The sequence below is a fragment of the Neovison vison genome, chromosome 14 (genome assembly GCF_020171115.1).
Source record: "Neovison vison isolate M4711 chromosome 14, ASM_NN_V1, whole genome shotgun sequence".
In the NCBI taxonomy this organism is placed as follows: Eukaryota; Metazoa; Chordata; class Mammalia; order Carnivora; family Mustelidae; genus Neogale; species Neogale vison.
The window spans coordinates 22,591,413-22,605,096 of NC_058104.1; the positions used below are offsets into that span (position 1 = coordinate 22,591,413).

The 13,684-nt window shown below is 60.8% G+C and overlaps 1 protein-coding gene across 1 annotated transcript; it reads right to left on the reverse strand.

Annotated features, from left to right (window-relative positions):
* Positions 1-1,502: 1,502 nt before the first annotated feature.
* On the reverse strand, positions 1,503-13,634 carry CARHSP1 (calcium regulated heat stable protein 1). The gene is made up of 4 exons (XM_044233264.1): positions 13,554-13,634; positions 5,815-5,979; positions 4,982-5,104; positions 1,503-3,300 (listed from the first exon to the last, which is right to left on the reverse strand). Exons 2-4 carry the CDS (start codon positions 5,970-5,972, stop codon positions 3,138-3,140), a joined length of 444 nt encoding a protein of 147 aa, XP_044089199.1. The 5' UTR covers positions 5,973-5,979; positions 13,554-13,634; the 3' UTR covers positions 1,503-3,137.
* Between the last annotated feature and the right edge of the window lie 50 nt (positions 13,635-13,684).

Below are 13,684 nucleotides of genomic sequence, written 5' to 3' on the forward strand. Positions count from 1 at the left end.
TCCTGCCCACGGGGTAAGGATCTGCAAGTTTCCTTACGTTGTTAAGAGCAGCACAAGACAACGGAGTCTTACTGAAACTCGCCCCAACCTTTATAACTGGAGACAGCCCTGCCTGGGCTGCCCTGAGCAGGTGCCCTAGGGTGTCAGGCTGGGCCCGCCCCTCCCAGGGGTCCCACTGTGGCTGCCTGCGGACACTCTGGGGCAGACCCTTTCCCCGTCCCTGGGGCCTGCCTCTGTGCCACCGGCCATCTCCTCCGCCTGCCTCCCCTGCGCTGGCTCTGCTGCTGACCGGCGCCATGACTCAGGACGGCTTCATCTCAGCCTGTCTGCTCCTCTCTCGGGCGGGGTATGGCCCCTATAGCACACACCGGCTACCTCCAGCCAGGCTGTTACTACTTCCACGAACCCCCGGGAAGCCTGTAAGGCAGGCAGTACCAGCCCTGCTGTGCAGGTGCGGGTAAGTCACCCCCTCAGCTTTCCAGAGCTGGCAGCTTAGACACAAGAATCTCCAAAACGGTAGCTAAGTGGCTGAGCAGGAGGGCAGCCGAGGTTGGCCCTGGAGCGAGCGGCCCCAGGGAGGGCACAGCCGGGCACTCCTGGGGGGAGGCAGGGTAGCTCAGGATCTGCGGGACACTTGGCAAGGTCTCCAGCCAGTGGGTGGGGAGCGCCCCATCGGGAAGACTTGGCAGATTTGTCAAGGTGGAGGTGGCCTTGAATCACTTCCTCTCCAAGGGCTGTTTCCTCTTCCCCCACCACTCCTTGACCTTGGCCTCATCAGGCCACTTTGGCTCCGTCTCACAGCCACCCACCCTTCTCTCAGAGCTGGATTCCTGCTCCGCCTGCAGGTCCTCCCCCAGATGACACTGGCCTGGTGTGGCCCTCCAACAGAGCAGCTTGTTTGGAATAAACGCCTGCTTTGGCTTCTCCCTCAACAGGTCCCTTGGCCTGGTTGTAACTGTTCCAAACACACTTTGAAAAGCAGTATTGCAGTAAAAATACGCTGCACCATCAAAAATGACCTCCCCTCCCCCTCAGGAGACCCTGGCTGGGCAAGGCCTTCCCAGGCTGCCCCGTAAGTCCCACCGAGAGCAGCCCTGCCTGCAGCCCCATCCCCCTACACCCTGCGCCTCCCCACCGCGCCCCTGGACACCCAGGCCCTCGGCCTTCACACCTCCCACCACCAGCCTCCCCTCGGGCCGGCCTGTCCCTGCTCTCAACGCGCAGACTCAACACAGTAAAAGTTCAAGTGCTTCCACGGAGCCAAGCGGCATTTGGTTGTCACGAAACCTGATTCCACTGAAGCTGCCCGATACCGGAGGAAGATGATTACGGGGAAAGGGACGGTCCCATTCTCTTCCTCGCCACCCCCGAAAAACCAGCCTGTGAAGCACAATGAATGAAACAGCGTGACTGTGTCCGCCCCACTCCGGGGACAGGCCCATTACCTGCCGGCTCGCAGGAGAGGCACAGCCGGCCTCCACCTCCACAAACAACGCAGAGCCTTGCACAAAACACACTTTATTGAGAGAGAAGCGGCTTTTGGGAGGAAAGATGTGGATGGGATCCCGGAAGCCATTCCCAGCTCTGTCACCAGCATCAGACGTCCTCCCTAAAGGAGCTCCGGAAGCACGGCCCGCAGCCAGCAAAGGCCTCCGCGGACCCAGCAGGAGGCAGGGGGCGCAGGGGCCCTTCAAGGGGGCCCCACGGGCCAGGAAAAAGCAGACCAACTGCTCGCTTCACTGCGCTGCTTCACTGTGCTGTCTGCCAGCCACACACGCACACACACAGTCAACACACTTATTTGTGTATTTTAAAAACTCACCAGTTGTCAGCAAAATATTTCTACCTTCCAACCCCTTTCAAAGGAAGCTCTTCCCAGACGGAAAGACAAACAGGACCACAGACAGACACCCGACAAGGGCCTTCCTGCTCCCGGCATCCCCCCGGCCAGCCTCCCTTGTGCGCAACACCCCCATCTGCCCCCCAGGCTTTCAAGGGTTCATTTCCCTGCACTGACACATGGTTTCCTGACTAAACATAAGCCTCATATTTCAAAACATTATTACCCAGCTATTTCTATTTTTAAATCACAACGAGAGCCAAGCCAAACCAAACCACCGCAAAGAAACTCCCAAGGATATGTTTAGGGCAAAGATCTACAAAGGTTCGAAATGTTGGCAGCGGAGTGCGCACAGGGCTGGCTCTGACTGAGAGCCTTCGGTATTAAAAAAAGGAAAGAAGAAAATCTCAAGCATGTCTTAACACCAGTTTGCAAGAAAATCCCACACCAAAGGTGCATTTCTTTAACTTTTGACTTGACCAGGCCGGCCCAGAAGCGAGCTACTGACTCTCTTCTGGATGGATCTGGACAAAGGTCTGATTTTAAACAAAGACCCTCCCTGCTCCCATGCCCACCCACCACCTGGAATGTGAAATGCCTTCGAAATGATGATCATTCACCTTGAGGGCAGAAGGAGACCAGGCTCCTAGGAGAGGATGCAGTGGAGTTCGGCAGAGCCAAGGGGGAAGGCTCAGGGCTCCCGGAGAAGCACTTTCCCCCAGATGCTCAGTAGCAACACTTCCCACTTGCTAGGCACCAGAGCCCTCCCCTGCTAGCACTGTTGAGCCAGATTCTCCCCGGCCCAGAACCAGCCACAAGGGGCAAGAGAAGGGCCTGGGCCCAGGGCCATGGGCATGAGGAAGGTGGCCACATGGGAAAGAGTGCATCGAGGAGACGTGCAGGGCCCCGGTCAGCCCTAGTGCGGACTGGACCCGGGGACTGGGTCTCCAGTCCAGGGGCACAAAGGACTCTGTGGGCTGGGGAAGCCGGACCCACCCCCGGGCTGGGGTTGGACCCTCCACTCAGCCACCAGCGGGCACCCCTTTTTCCATGCTTTTAATGCTTTTCAGATGGTGAGAGACTGTTGCAATGGTCAGAGGCTGTGCTGGTGGCTGAGAGCACCCCGATGCCTGCCCCCCACGCCCCCTCCTCCAGGAGATACTTGAAAGGGACTGACGGGCTCCTCCCTTTGAAGCCCCACCTTAAGCGGCAGACCAGCATCTCCAGTTTGGTCCTGCCTCCTCCTCCCCCCAGAGTCTCCCGCAAGCCCAGGAGAAAGGGGTGCTTCCGGCCTCTCCTAGGAGCTGACGACGTGGCCGGACCAGGTCTCGTGCTTGGTGCCTGGAGCCAGATGGGTGATGACCACCTCCACGGCCTGCAGCTTCTCGTTCTTGGGGGGAATGGAGCACATCTTATAGGTGACCTCGTCGCCTTCCACGGGGACGTACTCCCCTTCCACACTGCAGGGGTGAGGAGACAGCACTCAGTGCCCGCACTCAGCAAGGACCGCAGCCCCTGCTGGTCAGAGGGCCACCCCATCTCGGTGGCCCCCTTCGTCTCCCCTGACAAAGAGGCCGAGACCAGGCTCAGGCCGTCCAGGGCTCCACACTCACAGTTAAATGGAGGCACCATGGGCCTGGGGACAGAAGGGCAGGGAACGCTGGTCCGAGCCGGAGAGGAAGACAGGGCGACGACTTCCCGAGCTGCTGCAGCGCGCTCACCCTGGTCCCAGGAGCCCCCCACCCAGCTGCGCGCACCTCTGCCCTCCGACTCCCCAGGCACTCAGCAAGCTTCAGGAAAGTCCCTTCTGTGCTTAAAGCTAGTTCCAGAAAGCGTCCTCTCCCTGTGACCGCCCCAGGAAGATTCTCTCATGTTTGAGGGGGCACAAGCCACCATCTTGCCCGTCCCGGTGAGGTGCCCATCTTGACGCCCCCTTGAGGACCCCTCCAAGAGGAACACCCCCCTCAGCTCTTGGAACTGGTTTGTCTTGACGGAAGAACGCCCTAGCAAATGGTGCCTCCCTCTTGGATCCGGCCACCCGGAAGCCAGGACTATACACCTGCAGCCCGCTTCCGGCCGTGGAAGCAGACATCCCGCGTCTCCACCTTTCTGATCCGCTCCCCAGCCCCGAGTTCTCCTTACTAACTTATTTTTCATGGTGCCCTGCGACTACCCTTGTAAACCATTACAGATCCCTTCTGGACAGGGGCAAGATGAAAATACACGTACACGCCAGTCTACGTGTGCAGACACATGTCAGACGCGCAGACTCCGCATCTTTCTCGTGTGTGCACGGTAGAGGGGCCGTGAAGTCCCAACGTGCAAGAACGTCGGAAGCATCAGGAAGGGATCACTTGCCCATGCCAACCATCACTTGGGACAGTGCCCTGCCTGCCTGCAGAAACGGGGTTTTCCTCTATTGCCTGGTCTGCTGTGTGGGGTAGGACGCAGCCTGCCATAACCTGAACTGAAAGATCAGGGGAGGCAGAGGCCAAAGAATGGGGCAGGGGTGAGGGGTACGTGAGGAGGGCCCACCCCATATCTGAAGGTGGGGGAAAAGCGCAGGCTGCTGGCTGCCTTCCAGCACTGAGATCTCGAATGTGTGGGCCGCACCCTGGGCCCTTGAGGGTTTCCACACAGGAAGGAAGGACGTCAGTGAGCAAGTGGCAGGGGAGAGGGTCCAGTTCCAGTCTTCCTTCCTGGAGCACAGGGGTCATGTAGCCCCTAGCCTCACCAAGTGGCGTCCCCCGAGATAAGCAGGAAGCCAGACCCTAGGTCCAACACAACTCCTGCAGCTCCCAGGGGTGCCCCCATCCCCATCCACCAGATACACACAGGCACTCAGACCCCTCCCAGGGGTTCTCAACATACTTACATGTGTACACATGCGCTCTCTATCTCTCGTGCACACACACACACACACACACACACGCACACACACTGTCGCCTACAGCCTCCCACACACACCACTGCCAAGTACAGCCTCACCACCCCACCCCCAGGCACAGTCACACACAGGTCACAGGCAGAGTCTCACACCCTCACACACAGCACCCACCAAAGTCACACCCTCCCCCTGCCTCCTTGGGGCCTAGGCAGCCCCTGCCCCGCCCCAAACCACGCAAACCAGCCCTGACTCACTCAGAAATGTGCAAGAAGATGTCGGGGCCGCCATCGGCCGGGGTGATGAAGCCGTGGCCCTTGGATCGACAGAAACATTTGCAGACTCCTTTGTATACAGGACCTTGAGAAGCCCTCACCGTCCTGACAGAGATGAGGAAAGTGTGAGGAGGCCCCCACCAGCCCTCCAAAACAGCCTCCCTCTCTCCCAGGACACACCCAGCTCATCCCAGAACCTCCCCCTCAAAAGCTGTTCCCCAGGCAGTAGCCAGGGGCATAATGTCCAGCTGCGCAGTTGTGCACTGCACAACTGTGGGAGCCATTCACAGACTCCAGGAAGAGACACTCTCTGATGACCCTGGCAAATTTTCTCAGGCCTCAGTTTCTCCATCTGGAAAGGGGGTTAGACTAAAAGCTCTCTGAGCATCCCTCCAAGGACTAACTATTAATCACAGCAGCCTCTACTCCTTGGGCCTGAGATATGGATCTGCTAGGCACCGTGCAGGTCCTTTGCAGCTCTGTAGCCAACCTGCTACTGTCCCCATTTTGCAGCTGAGGAAGTCGAGGTCTCACCAAGGAAGAGGCTTGTTTGTGGTTAACACCCAATCATTTAAGACCCCACTGATTTCCCATTTGTTATGACCCCCAGCTTGGGGCAGGCTCAAGGGGCCTGGGGCAGTGCCCCCCAGAGTTTACAGGGTACCTTCCTAGTCTTGCACCATCGGTCCTTACCCTAACCCATTTATCTCCCCATTTGACAGACAAGGAGGCACAGAGATGACCAGACACAATGATTCTGGCTCTGGGCAGGAGACCTATCTTAGGAAGCTTCACCAGGCTAGCCCAAGACTCACGCTGAGAAGGTCCTTGTCCGGCGGGTGGGCAGTGGGCTGGGGACCACGTTGCCCCGAAGAGGGGACGGTGACCGATCTCGGGCCCGCTGGGTGTCCAGCAGCCCCACCGAAGTCTGGTGGGTTGGGGGCTGTGGCGGCGGCGGAGGCTCAGATGACATGGCTAACCTAAGGAGAGACAGAGGGTTCTCAGGGGCTAATGCCTTGCAAGGAGGCCCTGCACCCCCAGCCCTGTGTCTGAGAATCTGCCAGTTGAGACCCATTGTTCTTGGCAGGGGTGCAAGGTTCACTCAGCATAGAGGTCACCTTCTCTGGAAACATGCCCGGGTCGCTCCAGCTGGGTCAGGTGCCTCAGCTCCTGCTGCAGCCATAGGCCTCCCTCTGGCATCGTTCTGCCAGGAAATGCCCGCTTGCCCCGTGACAGGGATGGCATCAGTCCCCTCTACGTCCCCTCCATGCAGCACAGATCTTGGCACACACAGGGCACTGAGTCAATACTCATGAGAGGGAAGGAAGGAGGGAAGGAGCAGGTGGGAGGGAGGGTAGGCGGGCTTTACTGCCAGCCACCTCACACTCCAGCTCCCCAACAGACTTGACCCTCTAAGTGCCAGGCACCATGGGGAAGGCGGAGAGGCAAGGAAGAGAACAGCACACAGTGCTCCTCCAAGAAACTCTGGACACAAACCGGAGAGGCACAGACCCCAGCTTTGGATCCCCCAGGGGCTGTCACTAGCCTGCATTAGGGACAGCGAGCCCAAGGGACCCAACGTGGCAGGGCACTGCAGAGGCCATTACGTGTCCAGGCGCTGAGCTGGCACCCTGCCTGGGCCACTGGCCACGAGGACACTGATTCCCCTGGTCACCCTCAGCGTGCATCAGAGTTGGGCTCAGACCTGGCCACGGGCTCTGGGGTCGGCGGACTCCCTAGCTGCTGCCCGGATCTGGCACTTGTCCCAAGAGCAGGACGTGGCCATTGCCCTGAACACGTGACCACTAAGGTACCTGCTCTGACTTGGCCTTGAATCAAGCCCAAAAGGAAAGAGCAAAGCTCGGGAGCTGGCGGGCTTTGGGCAGTCCCTTCCCCCTCTCTGGGACCAGTCTCCCCATCTGTAACATGGGGCAGCTGAGTAGGCATCCCTGAGCACCTGTTTGGGGCTGGTGATGGCAGGGAAGATGAAGCAGAGCCAGGCCCCAAGGCCAAGGCAGCAGCAGCGGAGCCCTGAACTCACACCCGGCCCAGGCACGTAGGGCGAGCTGGGGCGGCAGCAGCCCCGAGGGTTTGTGGGGCTCACACAGGGTTTTCACAATGAAAACAGGGGCTATCCTAAACACAGCTCCCTCAAACGGGGGCTTCCAACTACTCTGGGAAAAACTCGAAGATCTGATCACCCTGAACCCCCAACTGCCACCCTGCTTCCCTCACTGACGGTGACTCTGTGGCTCCGGGCCCTGGGCTTTCAGCCTACATCACCCAGGAGTGTGATCTGCCCGCATCCCAAGTCACCTGAGACCCAGGCCTGGTTCCTCCCCCGAAAGGGCCAAACCTCTGCCCTGTCCCCTTCCCCGACATTCTAACCACAGCCCCCCACACTCCCCTGTCTGGCCTTAGTTCTGTCTTGCTAGGAAGAGAGAGGGCTGGCTGGCCTTCTGGAGGAAGCGACCAAGTACCTCCTGACCCTTCTCTCAGCTGCAGCCGTGGCCAGGGAGGACCGGGGAGCCCCCACCTCATAAAGGTCCCGGCTGCTGGGCTGGGGCTCAGGGCTCCAGCATGACCCAGCAGCACAGGTCATAGAGTCCCGGAATGTTCCAGTGCTTGGGGTTCTGGGAAGGGGGCTGGCCCAGAGAAAGGAGCATCCTGCCCAGGCTTCCCGAGACAGCAGGGGGAACAGCAGTGGGAGGCAGGGGACCCCCAGCCCCACCATCCACAGTCTCCTTGCCTTCCTCTGCAGTCAGGCACATCTGCCCTCACAATTTTGCCATGAAGCTGAAATCATAGACCACACGCTAAGCGCTCAGCATCGACCCAGCACAAGTGAGCAGTAACTGCCAGCAATCACTGCTGTAACTGTCATCATAAGGTCATTCCACACACAGGTGACTGGTGCCAGGCCCTCTGGTCATGGCACTAGAGACACAGGCCCTGAATTTGGAGGCAGAGAATAAACAGATAAGAATATAAATAAGATCATCACAGATTCCCAAAAGGGCTGGTAAAAAATACACAGAAAAAGTAAGTGGGTGGAGATGCTTTTCTAATGAGGGTACATGTGGGGCCCGAACAGTAAGAGTCAACCATCTGAAAAACCGGGAGGCTCTTCCAGATAGGGGAAACAGCCTATGCAAAGGCCCTGAGGTTGGCAAGGGCCCAGGTGTGGCTGAAGGCCAGCAAGGAGGCAGTGTGGTAGGCACCAGGGATGGGGAGGTGAGAGCCAGGAGATGAGGGCCAGCTTGCAAATTAGAGGGCATCATCATCACTGTCCTGTGTCTCCTTTCTTCACATCCATCCGTCTATCCGTTGCATACGCCTTAACCATGCCCACCTCCCCCTGAATTAATGAAACAAGCCCAAATTAGGGGCCCCCTTTCTCTCCACCAGAACATCCCTGATTCCCCAAATACACCTCAGAGATGCCAATGGGAGCCCGTGGCCATGGGGCAGAGCAACCTGAGGGCAGCACAGGGTCCCTCCGTGTCCCTAGGGCCCAGCACTGGGGCTGATGGAGAGCAGCGCTCCCTTCCTAGCCAGCATAAGAACCAGAAGCATCGGCCTGGCACCCACCGTGAACTTGATATGCTCTCTCGTCAGCACAGTCCAGCAAGGGATGGTGACGGCCATGCTCCTGTCCAGCAGTGTTAGAAACCGGGGCCGGAAGGCACCACTGGCTGGGGCGGGGGGTGCAGGGAGACCCCGGGTCCTTCACCACTGCCCTGCCCGCCTCTCTCAGCCCATCTGAGCTGGAGAGCAGCTGGGGCAGCTGGGGCAGGCCTGGCTAGAGGCCAGCCCACCCCCAGGGCCGGCAGAGAGAAAGAGGAGTGAATGGCCTCTGTGTGGGGAAGGCCGGGGTCAGAGTCCAGCCGTCAAGAAAACAGCTGGGGGAGGGGGTAGCCAGTCACCCAGGAGCCAACCCTGCAGCTGTTGCCTACCCCCCCACCCCATTCCACACACAGATGGGGACGGGGTGTACAGAGGGCCAGATACACCTCCCAGCAGGGTCCAGGGCTCCCGCAAAGGCGGGGCCCACACTCTGGGACCAGACCCCTCCACCACCAGCCCAATACCCCTTAACTCCCCACAGCTCCCCATGGCCAGCCGGGAGCAGTTTGCAAGAAGATGCCTGAAGCCCAGACATGGGAGGGGCCTCTGGCGGGCAGCACAGTGGCCTAAACGTCCCTGGCCAGAGCGCGTCACAGCTCCTGTGCTTATGTACGTGTCTGTGCACACGTATATGTGTGTCCTCACATGCACGGGCTTGTCACTGCCTGTGTGTGCACACCAGGGGGCCAGGTGGGGCTGCGTCTGTCCCCCAAGCACACTGGGGGCTTGCACGGGCCCCCGAGGACCCTGACGAAGGCTACATCCCTTCCAGCGGTTGCCAGACCACACTCACTATGCGCAGGAAAACTGGACACCAGGGCAGCAAATTCCTGCCCTCAGGAGCTTACGCTTGGGGACTGGAGACCCACAACTACAGGGACAAGAGCAGTGTCCTGGAGTTGGGCACCTCGCCCAGCTCTACTCGTTCATCCCCACTTTGCTGATGGGAAAACTGAGGCACAAAGTGTCAAGCAGCTTGCCTTGGACCCCCCAGCTAAGAACTAAACTGGGGAAATGTTCTGGAGAAAAAGCAAGCAGGGGAGGGCAGCATGGGTGGTCTGAGGGGGTGAAGGGGGGAGAGGGCACGCTCCCCTTCCCTCAGTCAGCCCCCACCCCAGGTTCTAAACAGTGCCCAGAGCCAGGGGAGGGGGACCCAAGGTCCTAGAAGTGAGGGAGCCAGGAAGTCACTCCCACCCTGGCTGCCCTCGGGGAGGGGTGTGTCAGCAGGGCCCTTGTCCCTGGAAAGGGTGGAGAAGAGGGCCTCGACCCAAAATAGCCTGGGAATTTTCCACAGGCCCTGCCTGTCCTCATATTAAGTTCTGAGAGTCCACCCAGGCACCAGGCTCTGGCCTTTCCAACACCTCCCCTCAGCCCACTCACCTATCTGGGGACTCCAGACAACCCTGCAGACCCCTGTGAGCACCCACCTCCCGCCTCCCCACCCTGAGAACCCAGCAACCATAGCAAGGATGAATCCGTCTGAAGCCAAAGAGCCAGGTGCTTTCTCCAGGGAGGGGAGCACTGACAGTGTTTCTCAGTCATTTACACTTGAGTGAGAGTGAGTTTGCAGTTTACTTCCCAAGACTCCATTCTTGGTAGCTCTCACACCTCTCCCGGACAGCAGGAAGACGGGGGTCTGGGGGGAGTCTAGGGAAGCAAGAACTGGGTTCAATCACATTGGGTGCTTCCTTCTCCGTGTGGTTCCTGGCAAAGCCAGGCCACTCCAAGCGTAGACTGAAAACGGGGAGTGTCTTGAGCCTCACATGGGTTTCTGACTGGGGGAAGCCAGGGCTGGCATCATGTGTGGACGCATCCCAGCTGCAGGACCAGGCCGCTGCTGGCACGTGGGGGTGGCTCTGAACCAGCCCACACAGAGGAGGGGGGCAGGGCACTGGACAACCAGCCATGGCTGGGGAAAGGGGACAAGAGTGAGGCTGTGCTTTGATTCATCTGATGGCCACTGCCCATGACCCACCGACCTCGCTGTTGGGCTCACCGATGGGCGCTCATGTACTTGAACTAGATTCATGCCCACGGCAGGCAGCACAGCTGGGGAGATGCCTTAATCCCCATTTTACAGGTGGGGAAACTAAGGCACAGAGAGCTTCTCACACTTTAGGGGCGCCACGAGTGTGTGGAGACGGTGATAAAATGCAGACTCTAATTCTGAAGGGCAGGAATGGGGTGGTCCTAAGGCGCCCCCAGTGCAGCAGGTGCTGCTGAGGCAGGGAACAGAGCAGCATCAGCGTGGGGCGGCTTCACAACCTGCCCTTCACAGCCAGTGGGTTGGCAGGTGTCAACTCCCGGTGAGAGGGTGGCAGGGAAACGGGGGGGGGGGGGGACAGGGGTGAGGTTCTGGATGACTCACAAAGTTACTCTAGGGCACCCCAGGTTCCTCCTTTGTAAACTGAGGCTGAGGCTGAGACTCGGTGACTCCCTCCCCACCTCCAGGCCAGCTGGGCCCCCACCTGGCAGAACTGAGGGCTGACTGTGGAGGGGCAGGTCCGCTACGTGGAGGCGGGACAGAGGGGTCCCAGGAAGCGAGAGGCCCCGGGAGGGGACCGGAGGCGGGCCTCTGCCACCTCCCACTCTATTGTTCGGGAGAGAGCTGCCGCGGGCAGGGAGGGAGTGGATGGAGGGGAAGGCAGGGAAGGGGCGGAGGAGGTAGGGGCGGGGCGGAGGAGGCTAGGGGAGGAGCGCCAAGCGCCCCCGGCTACCGCGGGCCAGCCGCCGCCCGGAGCCAGCAGGGCCCGCCGCAGAAACACAAACGAGACGGGAGGGTGCTGCCCGCGGACAGACGCGGACAGACCCCTGGCCGGAAAGTGCCCTGCCGCCCTCCCCCCACCTCCCTGGGGCCCCAGAGTGCTGGGAAGAGGCCGGAAACCCTTGGACCCGCGGCTGGGGAACCCGACGCGGCCCCTCCAGCGTGGTCGCCTGACCCCCGCCCCGGAGCACCCCGACGGCCTCGCGGAGACCAGCCCCGCCCGGCGGAGAAGGTCCCCCAGCGCCGCGCCTCCCACTTCCAAGGGCCCTGCGCCCCCCCTCAGCTCGTAGCCAGAAGCCGACTCTGCACCCCGTCACCCCCGGGTCACGCATTCCTGTATTGCATCCTTGCCTCCAGCTCTCCCCGCACCCCCGGACTTCGCGGGGTGGGGGGCTGACCGGAGTTTCAGGCCCGACTGTGCTCTCCGCTGCCCCTGTGATCCCTGGCAAGTGACCTCCCCACTCGACGCCTGTTTCCTCATTTGTCAAACGGGACACTAATGCAGCATCCCAGCCCCCGGACGCGGTGCAGACGGTGCCCGCTACAATGGCCTCAGCCAACAATACCTGAGCCGCTAATGGGGGAACTGTCAGGCATGGGGCCATCTAGAATAATCCCTCCCATTGCTGTCCCTGCTGATGAGACAGAAACCAAAAGCCCTGCTCGGCCACTCCGCGGGACAAAGAAAGACGTTCCCCTCCCAGGGGAACCCACCCTTAATGGCGACCAAGCGCCCCAGGGCCCCGCTGGGTCTGGCTCAGCTCCGCGACGCTACAGGGCCCTGTTCTTGCGCTGGAGGGGCTCCGGCGCCACTTGGGGGTGTTGGGGGCGGTAGGATGGGCAGCCAAGCACTGAGAACCCGCGGCCACCAAGCCCCCCCGCCCCCAGCCGGAGCGCAGAAGTAGGTGGAGAGGGCCCGGCAGAAGAGGGAAGGCCGCCCTGAGTCTTACAGGGGTCACTTCTGGGGGGTGGGGGGAGAGGGTCATTCCTGGCAGAGGGACCTGCAGGAGTAAAGGCCCAGGGGAAGGAAGGAGGTGGTGGAAACTGGAGAGGGTGGCCATGGAAGGTGACAGCCCTGTGGACAAGTTTGAGACTTAGACAATAGGGACATCAGCTGACGACTTTAAGGCAGGGGGTTGATTTGAACCGATTGTTTTTACAAGTTCCCTCTGGTTTCAGAGAGATGAGAGGATTGGCGGGGCCACACTGGAGGCGGAGACAGACAAATATTTTAAAAAAAAAAAAAAAAGGCAAGAAAATATATGACAGTAGCTAACGCTTCTCCCGGGACTGGGTTAGCCTCCTCCTTTTATTCTCTCACACCCCGTTATCAAAGAAGTTATACCACTCGTCTACAGATGGAGAAACTGAGGCGGGAGGCCTCCTCTTTTGCCGCGAGACACCTCCGCCAAGGGGAACGCAGGCCCTGCCTGGAACCGGCTGATTTCCCCGTCCCCCCCCACCCACCCCACCCCATACACACATCCACTCCAACCCCAGAGAAGATGCGGGGGCCGGGGACTTTCTTTTAAAAAATCAAAAAACAGCGCTGCATTTCCGGCCTGCAAACGGGCTGCTGGCGGGGCGCGCGCGGAGGGAGCCTGTGGGCGCGGGTGAAGTTTTTCTGCTCCGCCCTGAGGCCCCCCATCCGGGCGCAAACACTCGGACAGCGCCCCGCGGCTCCTCCTCCCCCAGATGCGGCCAATCGTGCGGCGCCAGGACGACTCCCTCCGCCCCAAAATCCCCCGCAACCCGGGTCCCACCGCCTGGGGTCTGCGCCCCAACCTGCGCGGCGCCCCCCACCCCGCTCCGCCCCGCGAGGCCCCCACTCGCGGTCCAGCCCACGGGCAAACCGAGGGGAGGCTGTCCCTGCACGCCGCAAGCGCTGCCGGACGTCCGCCCCAAATCCCTCCGGCTGCGGCCACACCCGCCCCCTTCCCGGGGATGAGTAACCTGCTCTCCCCAGACAGGCCGCGGCGGCCTGGGCATCCCCCCCGGGCCTAGAGACCCAGCCCGGACCCCCACGCCGGCGGAGCCCCCATGCAGGAGGGGACTGGATGCGGGCGGCGGCCACAAGGCGGCGGAGGTCCGGTCCGCGCTCCCGCCGCCCCGGAGAGGACACTCCGCCACACCCCTCTGGGGGACCCGGAGAAGCTCCCCTACCTGCGACCCGCTCCGCTTCACCAGCTGCTCGACTCTGCGAGAGCTGAGGGACCGGGGAGGGGGCGTGGCCCGTGGGGCGGGGCTAACCGCGGCCCCGCCCCCACGAGCCCCCAGCCAATGGGGCGGCGGGC